The sequence below is a fragment of the Leopardus geoffroyi genome, chromosome B3 (assembly GCF_018350155.1).
Source record: "Leopardus geoffroyi isolate Oge1 chromosome B3, O.geoffroyi_Oge1_pat1.0, whole genome shotgun sequence".
NCBI lineage: Eukaryota > Metazoa > Chordata > Mammalia > Carnivora > Felidae > Leopardus > Leopardus geoffroyi.
In genome coordinates this window covers 144,085,242-144,102,135 of record NC_059337.1, presented here as the reverse complement: position 1 = coordinate 144,102,135, position 16,894 = coordinate 144,085,242, and the positions used below count along the sequence as shown (strand labels likewise).

The 16,894-nt window shown below is 41.5% G+C and overlaps 1 protein-coding gene across 1 annotated transcript in view; it reads right to left on the bottom strand.

Moving 5' to 3' along the window:
• Positions 1-16,894, bottom strand: part of DYNC1H1 (dynein cytoplasmic 1 heavy chain 1) — a 78,725-nt gene that overhangs the window by 56,983 nt on the left and 4,848 nt on the right. The window contains exons 2-7 of the mRNA XM_045452129.1: positions 12,196-12,283; positions 10,098-10,271; positions 9,605-9,860; positions 9,030-9,216; positions 7,405-7,676; positions 7,086-7,313 (exon numbers count right to left, since the gene is read on the bottom strand). Of these exons, the coding sequence (XP_045308085.1) occupies positions 7,086-7,313; positions 7,405-7,676; positions 9,030-9,216; positions 9,605-9,860; positions 10,098-10,271; positions 12,196-12,283 (1,205 nt within the window). The remainder of the gene's footprint in view (positions 1-7,085; positions 7,314-7,404; positions 7,677-9,029; positions 9,217-9,604; positions 9,861-10,097; positions 10,272-12,195; positions 12,284-16,894) is intronic.

The following is a 16,894-nucleotide window of genomic DNA, read 5'->3' as shown; positions in this document are numbered from 1 at the left end:
CATTATTTTCACTAACCCCTAACTAAAATTTAGCATTTCCTATAATTATGAATACACACAACAGTCACACATAGTCCCTTGAGGTTCTGTGGCTTTGTCACCAATAAAGCGCTTCTTCATTATGTGTGTACCTATCTTTTTTTTTTAATGTTTATTTTTGAAAGAGAGAGAGACAAAGTACGAGCAGGGGAGGGGCAGAAAAAAAGGAGACACAGAATCCGAGGCAGGCTCCAGGTTCTGAGCTGTCAGCACAGAGCCCAACGTGGGGCTCAAACTCATGAGCTGTGGGATCATGACCTGCACCGAGGTCAGATGCCCAATCCACTGAGCCACCCAGGTGCCCCTATATCTTGAAATCCTGCTTATGCTCATCACTTCAAAATTATGGTATTAATATGGCCCCTCACTAGATCTTGCTATTTTCAGTGTTCATGGAGGAGCACACAGATTACTAGATTTTATTAATTTAATTAATAAATTTCTAATTTATTGGTAATTGTTCCTTTGTAAACTCATACATTTTATTTTCTGCGTTTAAAAACATTCTAAGTATTCCTAGTAATGGTAGTATGAGGGCAAAAACTGAACAAAATTATTAAAAGTAGTTTTCTCAGGACAATGGAGAAAAACCAAAGGCAGCCAACAAAGGCAGAAAACAGATGTGTTTTCTCATGACAAAGGGCTACCAAGTCAGATAAATAACTGCTGTTGGCCTTCTTGCCCGGAGGTGTTCCCATCCCCAGCTCAGGCGGCGAAAACCTGCACTCTGCACTTTGCGGTGGGAGCAGAACAGCAATGTTTCAAGGGGAGATTCGGAAAATGGGAGAGCCTGAGAAGGGCCGGCGTAATAAATTATGGAGACCCTCGGGGAGCACTATTAAGAATGGACAGTCTGGGGAGATTTACAACTGCTGTCAACTGAGAATTTTATATCCAGAGACACTATCCTTCAAGTATGAAAATGAAATATTTTTCCTGATCGACAAAAAAATGAGGGGATCTGTTCCCGGCAGACCTATGGAACAAGAAATACTATGAGAATTCCTTTAAACTAAAGGGAAGAGACACCAGACAGTAACTCAGGTCCATGAATGAATGAAGGGAACTAGACCAATGATAATATGTGCACAAATGTAAAAGATTATATGTATTACTTTTCTTCTTCTAATTTTTCTAAAACGAATGTGACTGTTTAAAACAAAACTTATGGAGTGCCGGGTGGCTCAGTCGGTTGAGCATCCGACTTTGGCTCAGGTTATAATCTCACGGCTTGAGAGTTCCAGCCCCACTTTGAGCTCTGTGCTGCCAGCTCAGAGCCTGGAGCCTACTTCAGATTCTGTCTCCCTCTCTCTCTGCTCCTCCCCCACTCATGTTTTCTCTCTCTCTCTCTCTCTCTCTCTCAAAAGTGTAAACATTAAAAAAATAGAAAATAAAACAAAACTTATAACACTGTATTGTTGGGTTTATAGCACATAAAGATATAATATACGCGACAAGGAAGAAACAGAGCTATAACGGTATGAGATTCCTATAGTTTACTGGAAGTAAGAGTGTATACATACCATGATAAAGATGTATACTGTAATCCCTATAGTATCACCAAGAAAGAAAATTCAAAGAAATAAAGCTACGAGTCTATAGAAGAATTAAAATAATATACTAAAAATAACACAAGAGGAGTGGGCAGAGAAATAGAGGAGCAAAAAGTGAGATAAGCAGGAAACAAATAGCAAATGGCAGCTCTGAATCCAACCATATCAATGACAACATTAAATGTGAAGAGACTACTCAACACTCCAATAAAAACATTCTGAGAACGTATTCATGCACATGTAAGTTTATCATTAATTTTACTGATATAAAGGGTATGTACCACATGACTTACAAATAAAAAGAAAATGTAAATGACTTCTTAAAATATGTACGCTAAGAAGTACATGGGAAAAAAGGGTTAAGAGACCCCAGGCTATCCACTCTCATCACTTTTGTTCAACACAGTGTTGGATGTCCTAGCCTTAGCAATCACACAACAAAAAGAAATAAAAGGCAACCAAATCGGTAAGGAAGAAGTCAGACTTTCACTACTGGCAGACAACATGACATTCTATGTGCAAAATCCAAAAGATTCCACCAAAAAACTGCTAGAACTGATACATAAATTCAGCAAAGTCACAGAATATAAAATCAACATACAGAAATCAGTTGCATTTCTATACACCAATAATGAAGTAGCAGAAAGCAGAAAGAGAATTCAAGGAATTGATCCTATTTATGATTGCACCAAAAACCATAAAATAAACCGGAATAAACCTAACCAAAGAGGTAAAAGATCTGTACACTGAAAACTATACAAAGCTTATGAGAGAAATTGAAGAAGATACAAAGAAATGGCAAAACATTCCATGCTTATGGATCAGAAGAACAAATATTAAAATGTCAACACTACCCAAAGCAATCTACACATTCAATGCAATCTCTATCAAAATAACATCAGCATTCTTCATAGAGCTAGAACAATCCAAAAAAAATTTTTTTTAAACATTTATTTATTTTTATTTATTTTTGAGAGACGGAGAGAGACAGAGCATGAGCAGGGGAGGGGCAAAGAGAGAGTGGGAGACACAGAATCCAAACCAGGCTCCAGGCTCTGAGCTGTCAGCACAGGGCCCGATGTGGGGCTCAAACTCACAAACCACGAGATTGTGACCTGAGCCAAAGTCAGACGCTTAACCAACTGAGCCCACCCAGGCGCTGCAACAATACTAAAATTTGTATGGAATTAGGAAAGACCTTGAACAGCCAAAGCAATCCTGAAAAAGAAAACCAAAGCTGGAGGCATCACAGTTCCATACCCTAGGTTGTATTATAAAGCTGTAATCATCACGACAGTATGGTACTGGCACAAAAACAGACACTCAGATCAATGGAACAGAATAGAGAACCCAGAAATGGACCCACAAACATATGGCCAATCTTTGACAAAGCAGGAAAGAATACCCAATGGAAAAAAGACAGTCTCTTCAGCAAATGGTGTTGGGAAAATTGGACAGTGACAAGCAGAAGAATGAACCTGGACCACTTTCTTATACCATACATGAAAATAAACTCAAAATGGATGAAAGACCTAAATGTAAGACAAGAAGCCATCACAATCCTAGAGAAGAAAACAGGCAACAACTGCCTGTTTTGGCCTCAGCTGCAGCAACTTCTTACTAGACATGTCTCTGGAGGCAAGGGAAACAAAGGCAAAAATGAACTACTAGGACCTCATCAACATAAAAAGCTTCTGCACAGCAAAGTAAGCAACAAAACTAAAGGCAACTGACAAATTGGGAGAAGATATCTGCAAATGACATATGAGGTAAAGGATTAGTATCCAAAATCTGTAAAGAACTTATCAAACTCAACACCCAAAAAATAAACAATCCAATGAAGAAATGGGCAAAAGACATGAATAGACACTTTTCCAAAGACATCCAGATGGTTAACAGACACATGAAAAGATGCTCAACATCACTCATCATCAGGGAAATACAAATCAAAACCACACTGAGATACCACCTCACCCCTGTCAGAATGGCTAACATTAACAACTCAGGCAACAACAGACGTTGGCGAGGATGCAGAGAAAGGGGAACACTTTTGTGCTGCTGGTGGGAATGCAAACTGGTGCAGCCGCTCTGGAAAACAGTGTGGAGGTCCCTCAAAAACTAAAATAGAACTACCTTATGACCCAGCAACTCCACTACTAGGTATTTATGCAAAGGATACAAAAAGGTTAATTTGACAGGGCACATGCACCCCCATGTTTAGAGCAGCACTATCAACAATAACCAAATTATGGAAAGAGCCCAATGTCCATCGACTGATGAATAAGAATGTGGTATGTGTATATATATATATACATATATGTATATATATACATACCACATTGGTATATACATACCACAATGTGGTATGTATATATATACATATATGTATATATATACATACCGCATTCTTATATATATATACCACATTCTTATATAAATATATATACATATATATGTAACAGAGTACTACTCAGACATAAAAAATAATGAATTGCCTCCATATGCAATGTGGATGGAGCTACCGTGTATTATCCTAAGCAAAATAAGTCAGAGGAAAGTTAAATATCGTATGATTTCACTCATATGTGGAACTTCAGAAACAAAAACAGATGAACACAGGGGAAGGAAAGGAAAAATAAGACAAAAACAGAGAGGGAGGCAAACCATAAGAGACCCTTAAATACAGAGAGCAAACTGAGGGTTGCTGGAGGGGAGGTGGGTCGGGGGATGGGCTAAATGGGCGATGGGTATTAAGGAGGGCACCTGTTAGGATGAGCACTGGGTGTTCTATGTAAGTGATGGATCACTAAATTCTATTCCTGAAATCGTTATTACACTCTATGTTAACTAACTCGAATTTAGAAACAACAACAACAGACCTAGGCTAGAAGGAATCAGTACTAGAACCAAATCTCTCACATGTAAAATAAGGGGCTAACACTTAAAACCAGCACACACATCAGTAAGTGAGCACTAAGCAAAAAGATGCTGAGGATTCATTATTAACAATGTACCCAGGGGTATCTGTGTAGCTCGGTCGGTTGAGCGTCCGTTTTTGGCTCAGGTCATGATCTTGTGGTTCGTGAGTTCAAGCCCTGCGTTGGGCTCTCTGCTGTCAGCGCAGAGCCCGCTTCGGATCCTCTGTCCCCCTTTCTGCCCCTCCCCCACTCTCAAAAATAAATTAAAAAACGTTAAAAAAAAGATGTTCATTAAAAAACAAAACAAATGTACCCCAAATAGCAGGCACTCCTAATGCAGTGAATAAAGCTTCCTGGATGCCATGGTTTCTAGACTGAATCACCCACCATTTCACTACAAAAATTTTTCAACTGCAAGAGGGCTGAAAGAATGACAGACTGAACACCCAGATGTGCCCACCTAGAGTCTATAACATTGGCTATATATTGGCTTTGACATGTATTGGCTAACTTCTCAATCCCGTCTGCATATAGTTGGCCCTTGAAAACACAGGTTTGAACTGCGGGTTCATTTACACGTGTTTTTTTTTTTTTAAATAACTTTTTTAATATTTATTTTTGAGAGAGAGAGAGACAGAGACAGAGACAGAGTATGAGCGGGGTAGGTACAGAGAAAGAGAGAGAGAGAGAGGGAGACACAGAATGTGAAGCAGGCTCCAGGCTCTGAGCTATTGGCACAGAGCCCAATGTGGGGCTTAAACTTACAAACCATGCGATCATGACCTGAGCCACAGTCGGAAGCTCAAGCAACTGAGCCACCCAGGTGCCCCCACACGGTTTTTTTCAATCCAGCACAGTATATTTTCTTTGTGTTATGGCTTTCTTTTTTTTTTTTTTTCAACGTTTATTTATTTTTTTGGGACAGAGAGAGACAGAGCATGAACGGGGGAGGGGCAGAGAGAGAGGGAGACACAGAATCGGAAACAGGCTCCAGGCTCTGAGCCATCAGCCCAGAGCCCGACGCGGGGCTCGAACTCACGGACCGCGAGATCGTGACCTGGCTGAAGTCGGTCGCTTAACCGACTGCGCCACCCAGGCGCCCCTGTTATGGCTTTCTTAATAACATCTTTTTCCTCTAGCTTACTTTACTATAAGAAAACAGTATGTAACATATATGATATACAAAATATGTTAATCAGCCCTTTTTGTTATCAGTAAGGCTTCTGATCAATAGTAAGCTATCAGTAGTTTTTTGCTCTTGTTGTTGTTTTTGAAGACTTCAGTTTTAAGTAATCTCTGCACCCACTGTGGGGCTTGCATTAACAACCCTGAGATGAAGAGTTCTATGCTCCGCTGACTGAGCCAGCCAGGCGCCCCAACAGTTAACTTTTTAGGGAGACAAAAGCTACACGTAGATTTTCGAGAATACACAGGGAGTTGGCACCCTTAACCCCCATGGTGTTCAAGTGTCAAGTGTGGATCAGTCCACACTCTCTTTCTGCACTGGATTTTTTTTTTTTTTTTAATTTTTTTTTTTCAACGTTTATTTATTTTTGGGACAGAGAGAGACAGAGCATGAACCGGGGAGGGGCAGAGAGAGAGGGAGACACAGAATCGGAAACAGGCTCCAGGCTCTGAGCCATCAGCCCAGAGCCCGACGTGGGGCTCGAACTCACGGACCGCGAGATCGTGACCTGGCTGAAGTCGGACGCTTAACCGACTGCGCCACCCAGGCGCCCCTGCACTGGATTTTTTAAACTGGTTTTTAATGTTTATTTTTGAGAGAGAGAGACAGAGCATGAGCAGGGGAGGGGCAGAGAGAGAGAGGGAGACACAGGATCTGAAGCAGGTTCCAGGCTCCGGGCTGTCAGCACAGAGCCCGACACGGGGCTCGAACTCACGAACCGTGAAATCATGACCAGAGCGGAAGTCAGACGCTTTACCGACTGAGCCATCCAGGCGCCCCATCTGGACTGGATTTTTTAAAGGAAAGAAATTGTTGAAGAAAAAAGAAAGGTGAATTGAGAAGACAAAAAAAGCACGTCCAAAGAAAAGGAGTCATTTAATTCTTTTAATAAATCTCAGGTATAGGAAGGCCCAGCTGGCTCAGTCAGAAGAGCGTGCAACTCTTGATCTCAGGGTTGTAAACGTCTGAACCCCACGCTGGGTGTAGAGAGTACTTAAAAAATAAATTATAAAAAATTAAAATAAATAGGTAAGTAAATCTCAGGCATATGCAATCATTATCTACATTTTGCAAATGAGGAATCTGGGAAAAGGGTTAAAAAACACGTCCAAGTCATACAGCTCGTTAAACGGTGGAATTAGGATTTAAAACCCAGGAAGTCTGGCTCTGGAATTCACGCATTTTGCAGGGAGGGAAGAACGGGAAGAGTAGTAAGACTGAAGGTACAGAAACCCTACATCACTGACAGGACAGGGACAGGATGCAGAGGGAACTACGCAGGCACCTGGTGCGAATCAGAGGGAGCAGTAGTTCATTAGCATTCTAAGAAAAAGAAAGAAGGGGTTCTAAAAACCACCCATGGATGCAGTTTTAAAATGCGACGCATACCTGTGGCCTCAGGACCCTGACAATGACAGCTCTCAGCTGTTCGTGCTGGCGTCGAAATTTCCTCATCTGGTCAAGGCGGGCCTGAAGCTTCCTGTGGGCAGGGTTGATTCGCCACACCATCTTTAGATTTTCTTCCCTTTTCCTTTTGACGATGTCTCTCAGTAACACCTGAAGCTTCTCGTATTCATCATCCCAAGTCTGAAAGACTTCAAAGCATGCGACCATAACCTAGGATATAATTTTAGAAAGGAGGCTTGTTATTACAGCTGTGTTTTCATCTCGGTGCCTGAGGCTGGTTTTCTGATATATTGAAACTTACTTTTTCAAATTCCTCATAAGCAACATGCATCAATTTTCTGGTGCCCAATACTTTGAGTAACTGAGAACTCAAGTCTCTTGAAATTGCTTCCACCAAACGCAGTGCCCTCTGAATGGGGTATTTTGTGTTTCGGATCTTTCTCAGATGGGTGAAAATGGCAACGAGAGCCTGCCTTATTTTGTCCAGCTCAGTGGCAGACAGTAAGTCGTTCAGAGGAAAATCCTTCATCAGGGGGTTATAGTCATTCACAGTCTCCAAAGCCTGTTTTAGACCTGGATTGACCAAGAAACAGTTAATGGTTTGCATGTAAGGGAACATAGGTATAACGTAATGCTCTATGTCAATCACATCTTAATTTAAAGAAAGTGATACAACGAAGAGGCAACTGCTTACAGCTTACTACTGGGTAAGGAAACTGAAATACAGCCTCACGACAGAACACTTTCATGTTGCTGAAGATTCAGTGACACCGAAACAATTTATATTTGAAAAAAAGGAACATGTTATTAACAGGATGATCCTCTGTTAATTAACGGACGGTCTCGCTGTTGCTTTTTTAAGAACATCAGTCAACTCATGCATACGTTAAAGGCCGTGGGTGATTTCTTTCCTTGCTTTCTATACCATCGAAATGTTCTATGAATAACATTAAGGTTAGAAGAACTACAGTGTTATCATCCTTAGGAACACTAAAATGAAAACGTTACACCCACAGCTCAAGTGAAGGGAGTGTGTTACGGACACAGAATCATAGAAACACCTGGGTCCTAGTCTACTTTCTGACTCTTCTAACATTAAGATTTAAAAAAAAAAAAAAAAAGGGAAGAAGTAAAAGTTTCAGAGGTATATCTAAATTTCAAGGCATAACCTTCAGCATTACTGAATGCTCAGGTAACATGTGCAATGGGACCAAAGCAACTAGAAGGTTTCTACCTAGAACCTCCTCTAACATTTCAAATGTGGGCAGCACGCCTTTTTTTGGAGGGGAAGGAAAAGAACACGACAAATACCGCAGCCCTGACTCCTTGCTCTAACATTCCCTGGTGGGCAGAGCTGGAGAGAAATGCCCAAACATGCCCGGTCATTCAAACAGTTGAGTGCCCAGAGTGTGCCAAGACAATGTCACTCACACTGCTGTCCATTCAGAAAACTAAACTCGTCTTGGCCACTTTTCAGAACAGGGAGGAAGGCTGAACAGGGAAAAGGGGCAGGTAAAAGAGGAAGAGAAAGCCCCAACCAGCTCTCCTTCCACAGCCCTGTGGCCAAACAACTTCCGCTTAATGTCAACCGTCCCCCAGCCCGAATTGTCAAAAGCACACTTGACTTTATGCTAAAAAAGTACTGCTCACTCAAGAAACCAAGTAATTGAGAAGCAGGAGGGAAACTCCCAAGGCTCTCTACACTCAGGTCTAGAAATTGGCACATGTTCTCACGACTCCTGAAGGGGCAGGAAGGTATGTGGGAAAATTACTGTCATTACCCAGAACTGGGGGAAAAGGAGACGAGATACAAGAGAGGAAACAGGGAAGATGGTCCATTCATTGATTTTCGCTGAAATTATCAGTATGGTCTCACAAAAGCCAGATCAATCTCTTACTGATCACATCATTAGTTCCAGCGTTTACCTGTGTCAGTGTCAAAACTGACAGTGGCATGGAAACGCTTGCCGTGTTTCAAGATATCCAGAGTAAGTAGGACTTCTGGGCTCTCTCGTTTCTCCTGTATGCGGTACAGTGCACGTTCCAAGTTCAACCAAAAACTGATTTCCTGCAAGGCTGTTCCTGAGGCAGGGTCTCTATCAAGTTTGGTCACCTTTAAAGATAAATAACATTCAAGAGTATTCACTGTTTTTAAATAAAAGTAGAAAAATATCACTAATTAAACTCATGCATTACCATTTAATTTTTGTATTTCAAGTAGATTTTCTTCCGTCAATTGTAAGTGGCTTAACTTGAAAGCAAAGGTATAAGAGAGCTGAAATCAACGCTCTCTCAGGGCGAACATTTAAATAACCACACTGTACCCTGACCGTTCTACCTGGGCCAACGTTAGCCCTCGGTTGGGCATTCCCAGGACAAAGGGGAGCACCGCTAACATCATCAGAGACTTTACCTCAATGACAAAAATGCAGGCCAGTTTCTGAGAGACATTAAAAAAGAGTGAAGTACTTTACATAATACATCCAACACCGTGCTCTTACTTTCTGAATTTCTCGGATCCAGCGGTTAACTCCTGATTGTAATTGATTGAGAAAAGTTGGGTCTTCGACCTTATCTCCAAAGTCTGTAACTTTTGGCTTTTCTCCACGTTCATAACACTGTTTTGCAACATTTGTAATAATGGGATGAATTGGCAGGCTGATCTCTGGAATTTCAATATTCTGCTGCAAGTGAAGGAGCCCCATTTCAAGTTCTGCAATCTTTTTTTCAACTGAGGGAGCCATTTTATCACCATCCCTAAAAAAGTTAACAAAGACTCCAAACTTAGTGTGCTGTTGGTCTCCAAAGAGACCCTATTATTTTAAGTCTGTCAAACATTAATAATATGCATCTTATTAAAGCAAGAGATTTATGTCCTTTTGGAATATTAGCCTTGCCTTCCCAAGTCCCGAATTTTACATTATCTCTCATGGTCTCCTGAGAACACTCAGGGAAATAGGACATTCAAACCAACAAAGGAAAAATGGTTTTTACCTGTCTGCCTTGCCAGACTCTCTGATATAGGACTTAAAGAAAGGAGCCACCGCATTGCTAATGAAAGAATGCAAGGTTTCATACGGTGAGTCTTCACTGAGTGTGAGGACCCGAAGCTGAGAAGACACTGGTTTGTCTGCATCAATCACTGGAGTGCGTTTAATGAATGCCAAGCTAAAAGGAAGCAAAAGAAGAAATTAGAACAAAGAGCCTCACTCCTAAATAGTTTTGGTAACTGTCACCCTTTCTGTATCGCACACAAATTAAAAATTCATTTGAATGTTGTAATTTAAAAATCACAGTAAGAATAGATCAGACGGTCGCTTTTCTGACACTGAAATACATTGCTTATCTTTCTTTACTCGCTTATGTGAGAACAATCGATCGAATCAAGATTAAGGTTTTGGCATGTGACCATGAAACCAGGCAAAGTCAATCTGTCCCATATGTAAGGGTTGAGTTCATAATCTTGGCCTCACGCAAACGAACCTCCGTAGCAACTGCAAGTTACAAGCCACGACATAATTAACTCTGATCTTATGCTAACTTGTACCATTCGTTTATGGCACTAAGTCACATGTCGGCTTGAATAAACAGAAGCCACCCACAGGTTAAAGTGACAAGAGGGCATTCTGGGCCGCGCACGACCTGGCCTAAACCAACTCTTCCAGTTCTACCTCGTTATGTACCCTCTTCCTCACCCAAGACACCACCGAGAACAGATGTCCCGTTCTCTAAACATTACGCACCTCTGTGGCTTTGCTTAAGAAATCTACATTCAGCTGCTGAAATTCCAAGGAAACCTCAAAACCCAATTCCAGCATTACAACACTTTGGGGTCTCCCCTAACCAGAATCACTCTCTCCAATCTCCTTGTTTCATGGTATTCTGCACTTCTAAGATTTCGCCCAGCAGTACAGTCAGTTGTGTGTCTGCCAAGCCAATCCTCCTCCCAAAAGACCACAAGCTTCTTGGGAACCAAGTTTTCTCTGTGTACCTACTGCCATATCTTACACATAACAGGTGCTCAAAGGTAGTTAAATTAATAGTTCAAAAAAATAGCATTTGAGTTTTCTGTTCCCAAGCCAGTACTTTATATGTAACACTTTATATTATTCTAAAAAGTCACTGAAGTTTCCTGCGGTGACACACTGAAAAGGAAGACGTCTTAATAGCATCCCTGCCAACAATGTACAAACCGAAATCTAATCACCACTAGTCTGTGCTTATCAAAAATGTCAATGTCACGAAAGACACAGAGTTAGATTCTGGATCAAGGAAGTTACTAGAAGGGACATTATTGAGACAATTTGAATATACACAGTACATCAAGAATACTATTGTACCCGTACTTCATGAATTTAAAACTTGTATGGAGGCTATGAATAGGAATATCCTTGTTCTTAAGACATACACTGAAGTATTTAGGAATAAAGGAGCAGGTTGTCTATAACTAACTCTCAAATGGTTCAGGAAAGAAAACAATAGTGCAAACGGGGCGATGTTAACAACTGATATCTGATATCAACTATATATAATTCATGCAACTCTTGTAAGCTTGAAATTATTAAAAATAAAAAGGTTTAAAAAGCAAATACAGTATAAATTAAGCATTTACATATTTAAATTTGGATATGTCTACTGGAGTGTAAATTGGCACCGCTCTTCCAGAAGATTGGAAAGATCTGGTCACATGCATTAAAGATTTTAAGGACACACTGCATCTCGACCGGTAATGCTTTCTTTCTTTATACTAAGAAAAATCAGACCTCCACCTAAGAATCTTTACTAGGTGTTTCCTAGTTATTTATAATAATGAAAATGCAGATATAATCTCAGAATTGTTATTATATACATTAAATACATTTATGGCTCAATACTAAAATGGATGCCATGACATAGCAATTAAAATAAAAATATTTTAGAGTTTATACTGACTTGGAAATCCTCTGAATTTCAATCCGTGAACTCAAAGATACTGATTTAAAGAGCAGAAATCTTGAGTGTTTTCTTAATGTCTTCGTCTAAGTCAGTTAAGATCTATATTCACGTCTCACAAGCTTATAATACAAGACAACAGTGTATTCACTTTACTCACCTATTGGACTTAACTCCATAATGAATGTCTATGTTGATATTATAGGAAATGAATTCTTTTTCTTCTTCGCCTTCATCACCAACATCCTCTACAAATCATAATAAATATTGTATCAATTCAAGTCACCATTACCAATTTTTAATTTATCAAAAGCTTAGAGAATGATTAGCCTCACCCTACTGCAACCTGACACTGAAACACCCACATGACTTTTTCCTTCCTCCCCATTTTTTTCCAAATCCTGACCCAGGCACTTTGCTGTGCAATCCTGGGCAAGGTGGTGAACTCCCCGTACCTCTACTCCTTTTTCTGTTAAGTCCAGCAGGCACTGGCACACCTGGGGTGTTGGAGGTACCAGCGCAGGGTCTGGCCCTGGTAAGATAGCTCACCACCCCTCCTAGCAGTCTCACCCTTGCACTCCCAACACAGAAGGAGCTCTCCACTCTGTGCACTCCATTCATAACCCAACACTCACTACATGACAGGTGTTTTATCAAATAGTTTAGGTACGTCACACATCTAACCCTCATGACAACCCCGTAAGGGTTGGCATGACTATTATTACCCATGCTTTCCAAGTAAGAAATTTAAGTAAATTGCCCTCAGACACCTGTCCGGAGAACTCAGAAGTTTGTGATTCCAAACCAGGGGTCATCCCCAGTCCACGGCCTGCCCAGTCCCTCATCAAGCCCCACCCAGGGCAAACACCCGTCAAGAAAACCATTATGAAGGAACATCCCCAGGGTCACCGAGAGGCATTCACCCAGCCTCCCCTCTGCTCAGATACCACTTTTCAGAGCCTGCTCCGGGGCTGATGTATGGATGCATCTTACTCCCCTACTGTGAGCTCTTGTGGGCAGGGGCCATGCTAGACTCGGCTCTGCAAACACTAAGCACAGCAGTCATTTTATTTTTATTTTTTGATGTATGTATTTATTTATTTTTGATAGAGAGCAAGGGAGGAGCAGAGAGAGGGAGAGAGAGAGAAAGTTCCAAGCAGGCTCCGTGCTGTCAGCATGCAGCCCAACGAGGGGCTCAGTCCCACCAACCATGAGATCATGGCCTGAGCCGAAATCAAGAGTTGATGCTCAACCAACTGAGCCACCCAGGAGGCTCATTATGCAGCGAGGCCATTTTGAAAAGTGTACTGGAAGGGGGGGGGGGGGCGTCTGGGTGGCTCAGTCGGTTGAATGTCCAACTTTGGCTCAGGTCATGATCTCATGGTTCATGAGTTCAAGCCCCACGTCACCTGGGCTCACTGCTGTCAGTGCAAAGCCCACTTCAGATCCTCTGTAACCCTCCTCTCTATGCCCCTCCCCTGTTAGAGCACTCTCTCTCAAAAATAAACATAAACAAACAAACAAACTTACTGGAATTCAAGCTTAATGGAATAGTTAAGATAGCTCAAGATGCATGTAAACAAAATGTCTAAATAATTTAAAAACCACAATTGAGAAACTAAAATTTGTGGGGTGCCTGGGTGGCTCAGTCAGTTAAGTGTCTGACTCTTGGTCTCTGCTCAGGCCATGATCTCAAGGTTGGTGAGTTCGAGGCCCAGTGCGGAGCCTGCTTGCGACTCTGTCTCTCCCTTTCTCTCTGTTCCTCCCCTTCTCTCGGCCTCAAAATAAATAAACTTAAAAAAAAGAAAACTTAAAACTTGTAAGAATTAGAAATAATCCAAACCTCTAGATCTAGTACTAATGCACTCGTTGCCTAAATGCTCCAGGTGAATCATCTTTGCAGCCACACGGAACTGCCTAAGCAAATGCCAAGGACAGGGAATGTGTGGAGTAGCGGCATTAGCAAAGTTACTACCTAAGGATTAACATGATGTATGCAGTTCACCTTTACTTTGAAGTCACGATGTAATAGCAAAGGCAGCAGAGTTAGCTAAGTGATCTTCGAAAAGTCATGTTTCTTCCTCTGGGTTTCTTTTTTTTATTAACAAAAATTGTTTTTAACATTTATTTGTTTTCTGAGAGACAGAGCATGAGCATGAGCTGGGGAGGGGACAGAGAGAGAGAGGGGGAGTCACAGATTCCGAAGCAGGCTCCAGGCTCTGAGCTGTCAGCACAGAGCCCAACGCGGGGCTCGAACTCACAAACCGTGAGATCATGACCTGAGCTGAAGTCGGATGCTTAACCGACCGAGCCACCCAGGCGCCCCTCTTCCTCTGGGTTTCAAATTCAACATGTAAAATGGGCAGAGTAGGGGGTGGAAATATGTGAAGGGGATTAAGAGTACACTTATTATAAACACAGAATAATGCACAGAATTGCTGAATCACTGTATCGTATACCTGATAACACTGTACGTTAACTACACTGGAACTGAAATGTAGAACAATAAAAAATAAATGCAACGGACAGCAGAAGGGGAGAGGGTGGGGTATTAGGAGGTCTATACAGGTTCTTTAAGCACCAAAAACTGAAAATCTGGGTATACAGGGTCTGAGCAAAAACTGTTTACTTCATTAGCTTTAAGGTGAAACAAATACAAAGTTTATATTAGAAAATAAAAAATATCAGCGTATCTGTCAAGAAGACAATAACTTCCAAAACATTACTTTTAGTATAATTTTAGGAAGGGAGAGGAGGTGGCAAAACAGTCTTGTTCGCCAGGTAATTCCTGTTTTTTAACCTGACTAACTTAGGGGGAAAAAAAAGAAACTAAACAAATCAATCTGGTTTAACTACCAAAATATGGATATACCACAAGATAGGATAGATCATACGGCCTGAAACCAACCACACATATGATTGCCGTCTCTAAAATCCAACCCATGAAACAGAGCATAAGTAAATACTCTCAAACTAAAATAATTGTCAGGATGGTAGGATTATGAAATACTTCCTCTCTCAATTTTTTGAACGCTGTTCTAGGATTTATATAAAATATATATCATCAAAACAGCATTCCAACAATATCTAGAAAATAAAAGTAATTAAAAATCAAAGGAAATTATTGACATCACTAAACACGCAACTTTGAATAATTTCTTTCTCCGATACAAGATTCACATCTATACAAAATAAAATCACACAGAAAACGTGTCAGCTGGATGCAGCATCTGGCCACACTGCCTGTACTTCCTAACGCAGACAGGGTTAAAGGAAGCGGGCACCACGCCAGGCGATGAGTCACGGCCCAGCTCCGCCACGACACTGCTGGGAACGCCCAGCTCCCAGCCCCACACCAGGGCTACCGCAATGCGACAGAACCCCGCCTGAGCTCAGGAAGGCACGCCCAAAGACCCCGACCTCACACAAGGGTATCCGATAGGCACCCTCTACTGCTTTGTTAAAACCCTGGCTTCTCTTGATGATAATAATTTATGGAAATCATAGAAGACATTTTGGATTCGTTTTTTAATGCTTATTCTCCATAGAGATCAAATGCCCGATTCTTAGTAGAAAGAACTTATATCATTGTTCAATAAACTGCCAACAAATAATTAACCTTTTTGCCTCCCTGTAAATTATTACATCTTCCAAATAATAATAGTTTGACACTCTACTTCTGCAGAAACATTTTTTAAAATTGTTCAGACGAGGAGAGAAAGATCATGGATAGTTAATTCTTAACAACAAAGAAGCTATTAATCCTGCTATATTTAGAAGCTTACCTACAAACATAATCTGCATATTTTAGCAGGCAATACTGCTTTCGGTAAAGTTTGAATCAGTTTCCTAATGCCGGGGAAGTTACTGGTTAATACACGATGGCCCAACACTGTACTGCCTGCTAATACATTCCAAGAATCAAAGTACCAATACAGAAGTGCTGAGCTTTGCTACATGAGTTCCTTTGCTACAAGCTGCATTAGTACATATTTAGTGACCTGTGCACGTGTCTCGGGTTAACTTCTGAGTTGTAGAGATGTTTAAAACATCAATTAGCACTAATCTGTGTATATTTCTACTGAAAGACTGGTTTTTTTTAAATTTTTTTTTTCAACGTTTATTCATTTTTGGGACAGAGAGAGACAGAGCATGAATGGGGGAGGTGCAGAGAGAGAGGGAGACACAGAATCGGAAACAGGCTCCAGGCTCCGAGCCATCAGCCCAGAGTTCGGGGCTCGAACTCCCGGACCGCGAGATCGTGACCTGGCTGAAGTCGGACGCTTAACCGACTGCGCCACCCAGGCGCCCCCTGAAAGACTGGTTTAATGTAGTTCAAACCAAGAGTGATTTGTATCATTACACTGTGATTAGGTGAGCATTATGTCTCATTTAACGAATATAAAAAGACGTGCACTCGATTATCTTAAGACTCACCCTTCCTCTCCTAGGGGGACCGGGTATGTTTCACAAAGGAAAAGGAGCACAGCAAACTGGTAAAGGGACAGGCGAGGCTGCCACACTCCATGGGTCCGTGGTCACTCCCTCAATTCTCCCTGCCCTCCCACCTTCCCCCAGCCACAGGGCAAGCCTCCTCCCATCCAGCAGAGAGAGCGGCTGTTTTCCTTGGCTCAAACTACCAGGCTACTTGTTACATGTTCCTGGTTCTGCTTATCTTTCATCTTCTTTTCCTCTTAAAATCCACAACAGACAAGCACCACATTATTTGGATTGATCACTATCACACGTTCTCCCCCTTTTCTCTCACATGTTTGCTTCAGCTCCCCCTTTCCAGCGGCTGATGCTTTTTCCTGTCACCTCAACATCCATCACCCCTTCGTCCTCCTTCTCAGGGGCTG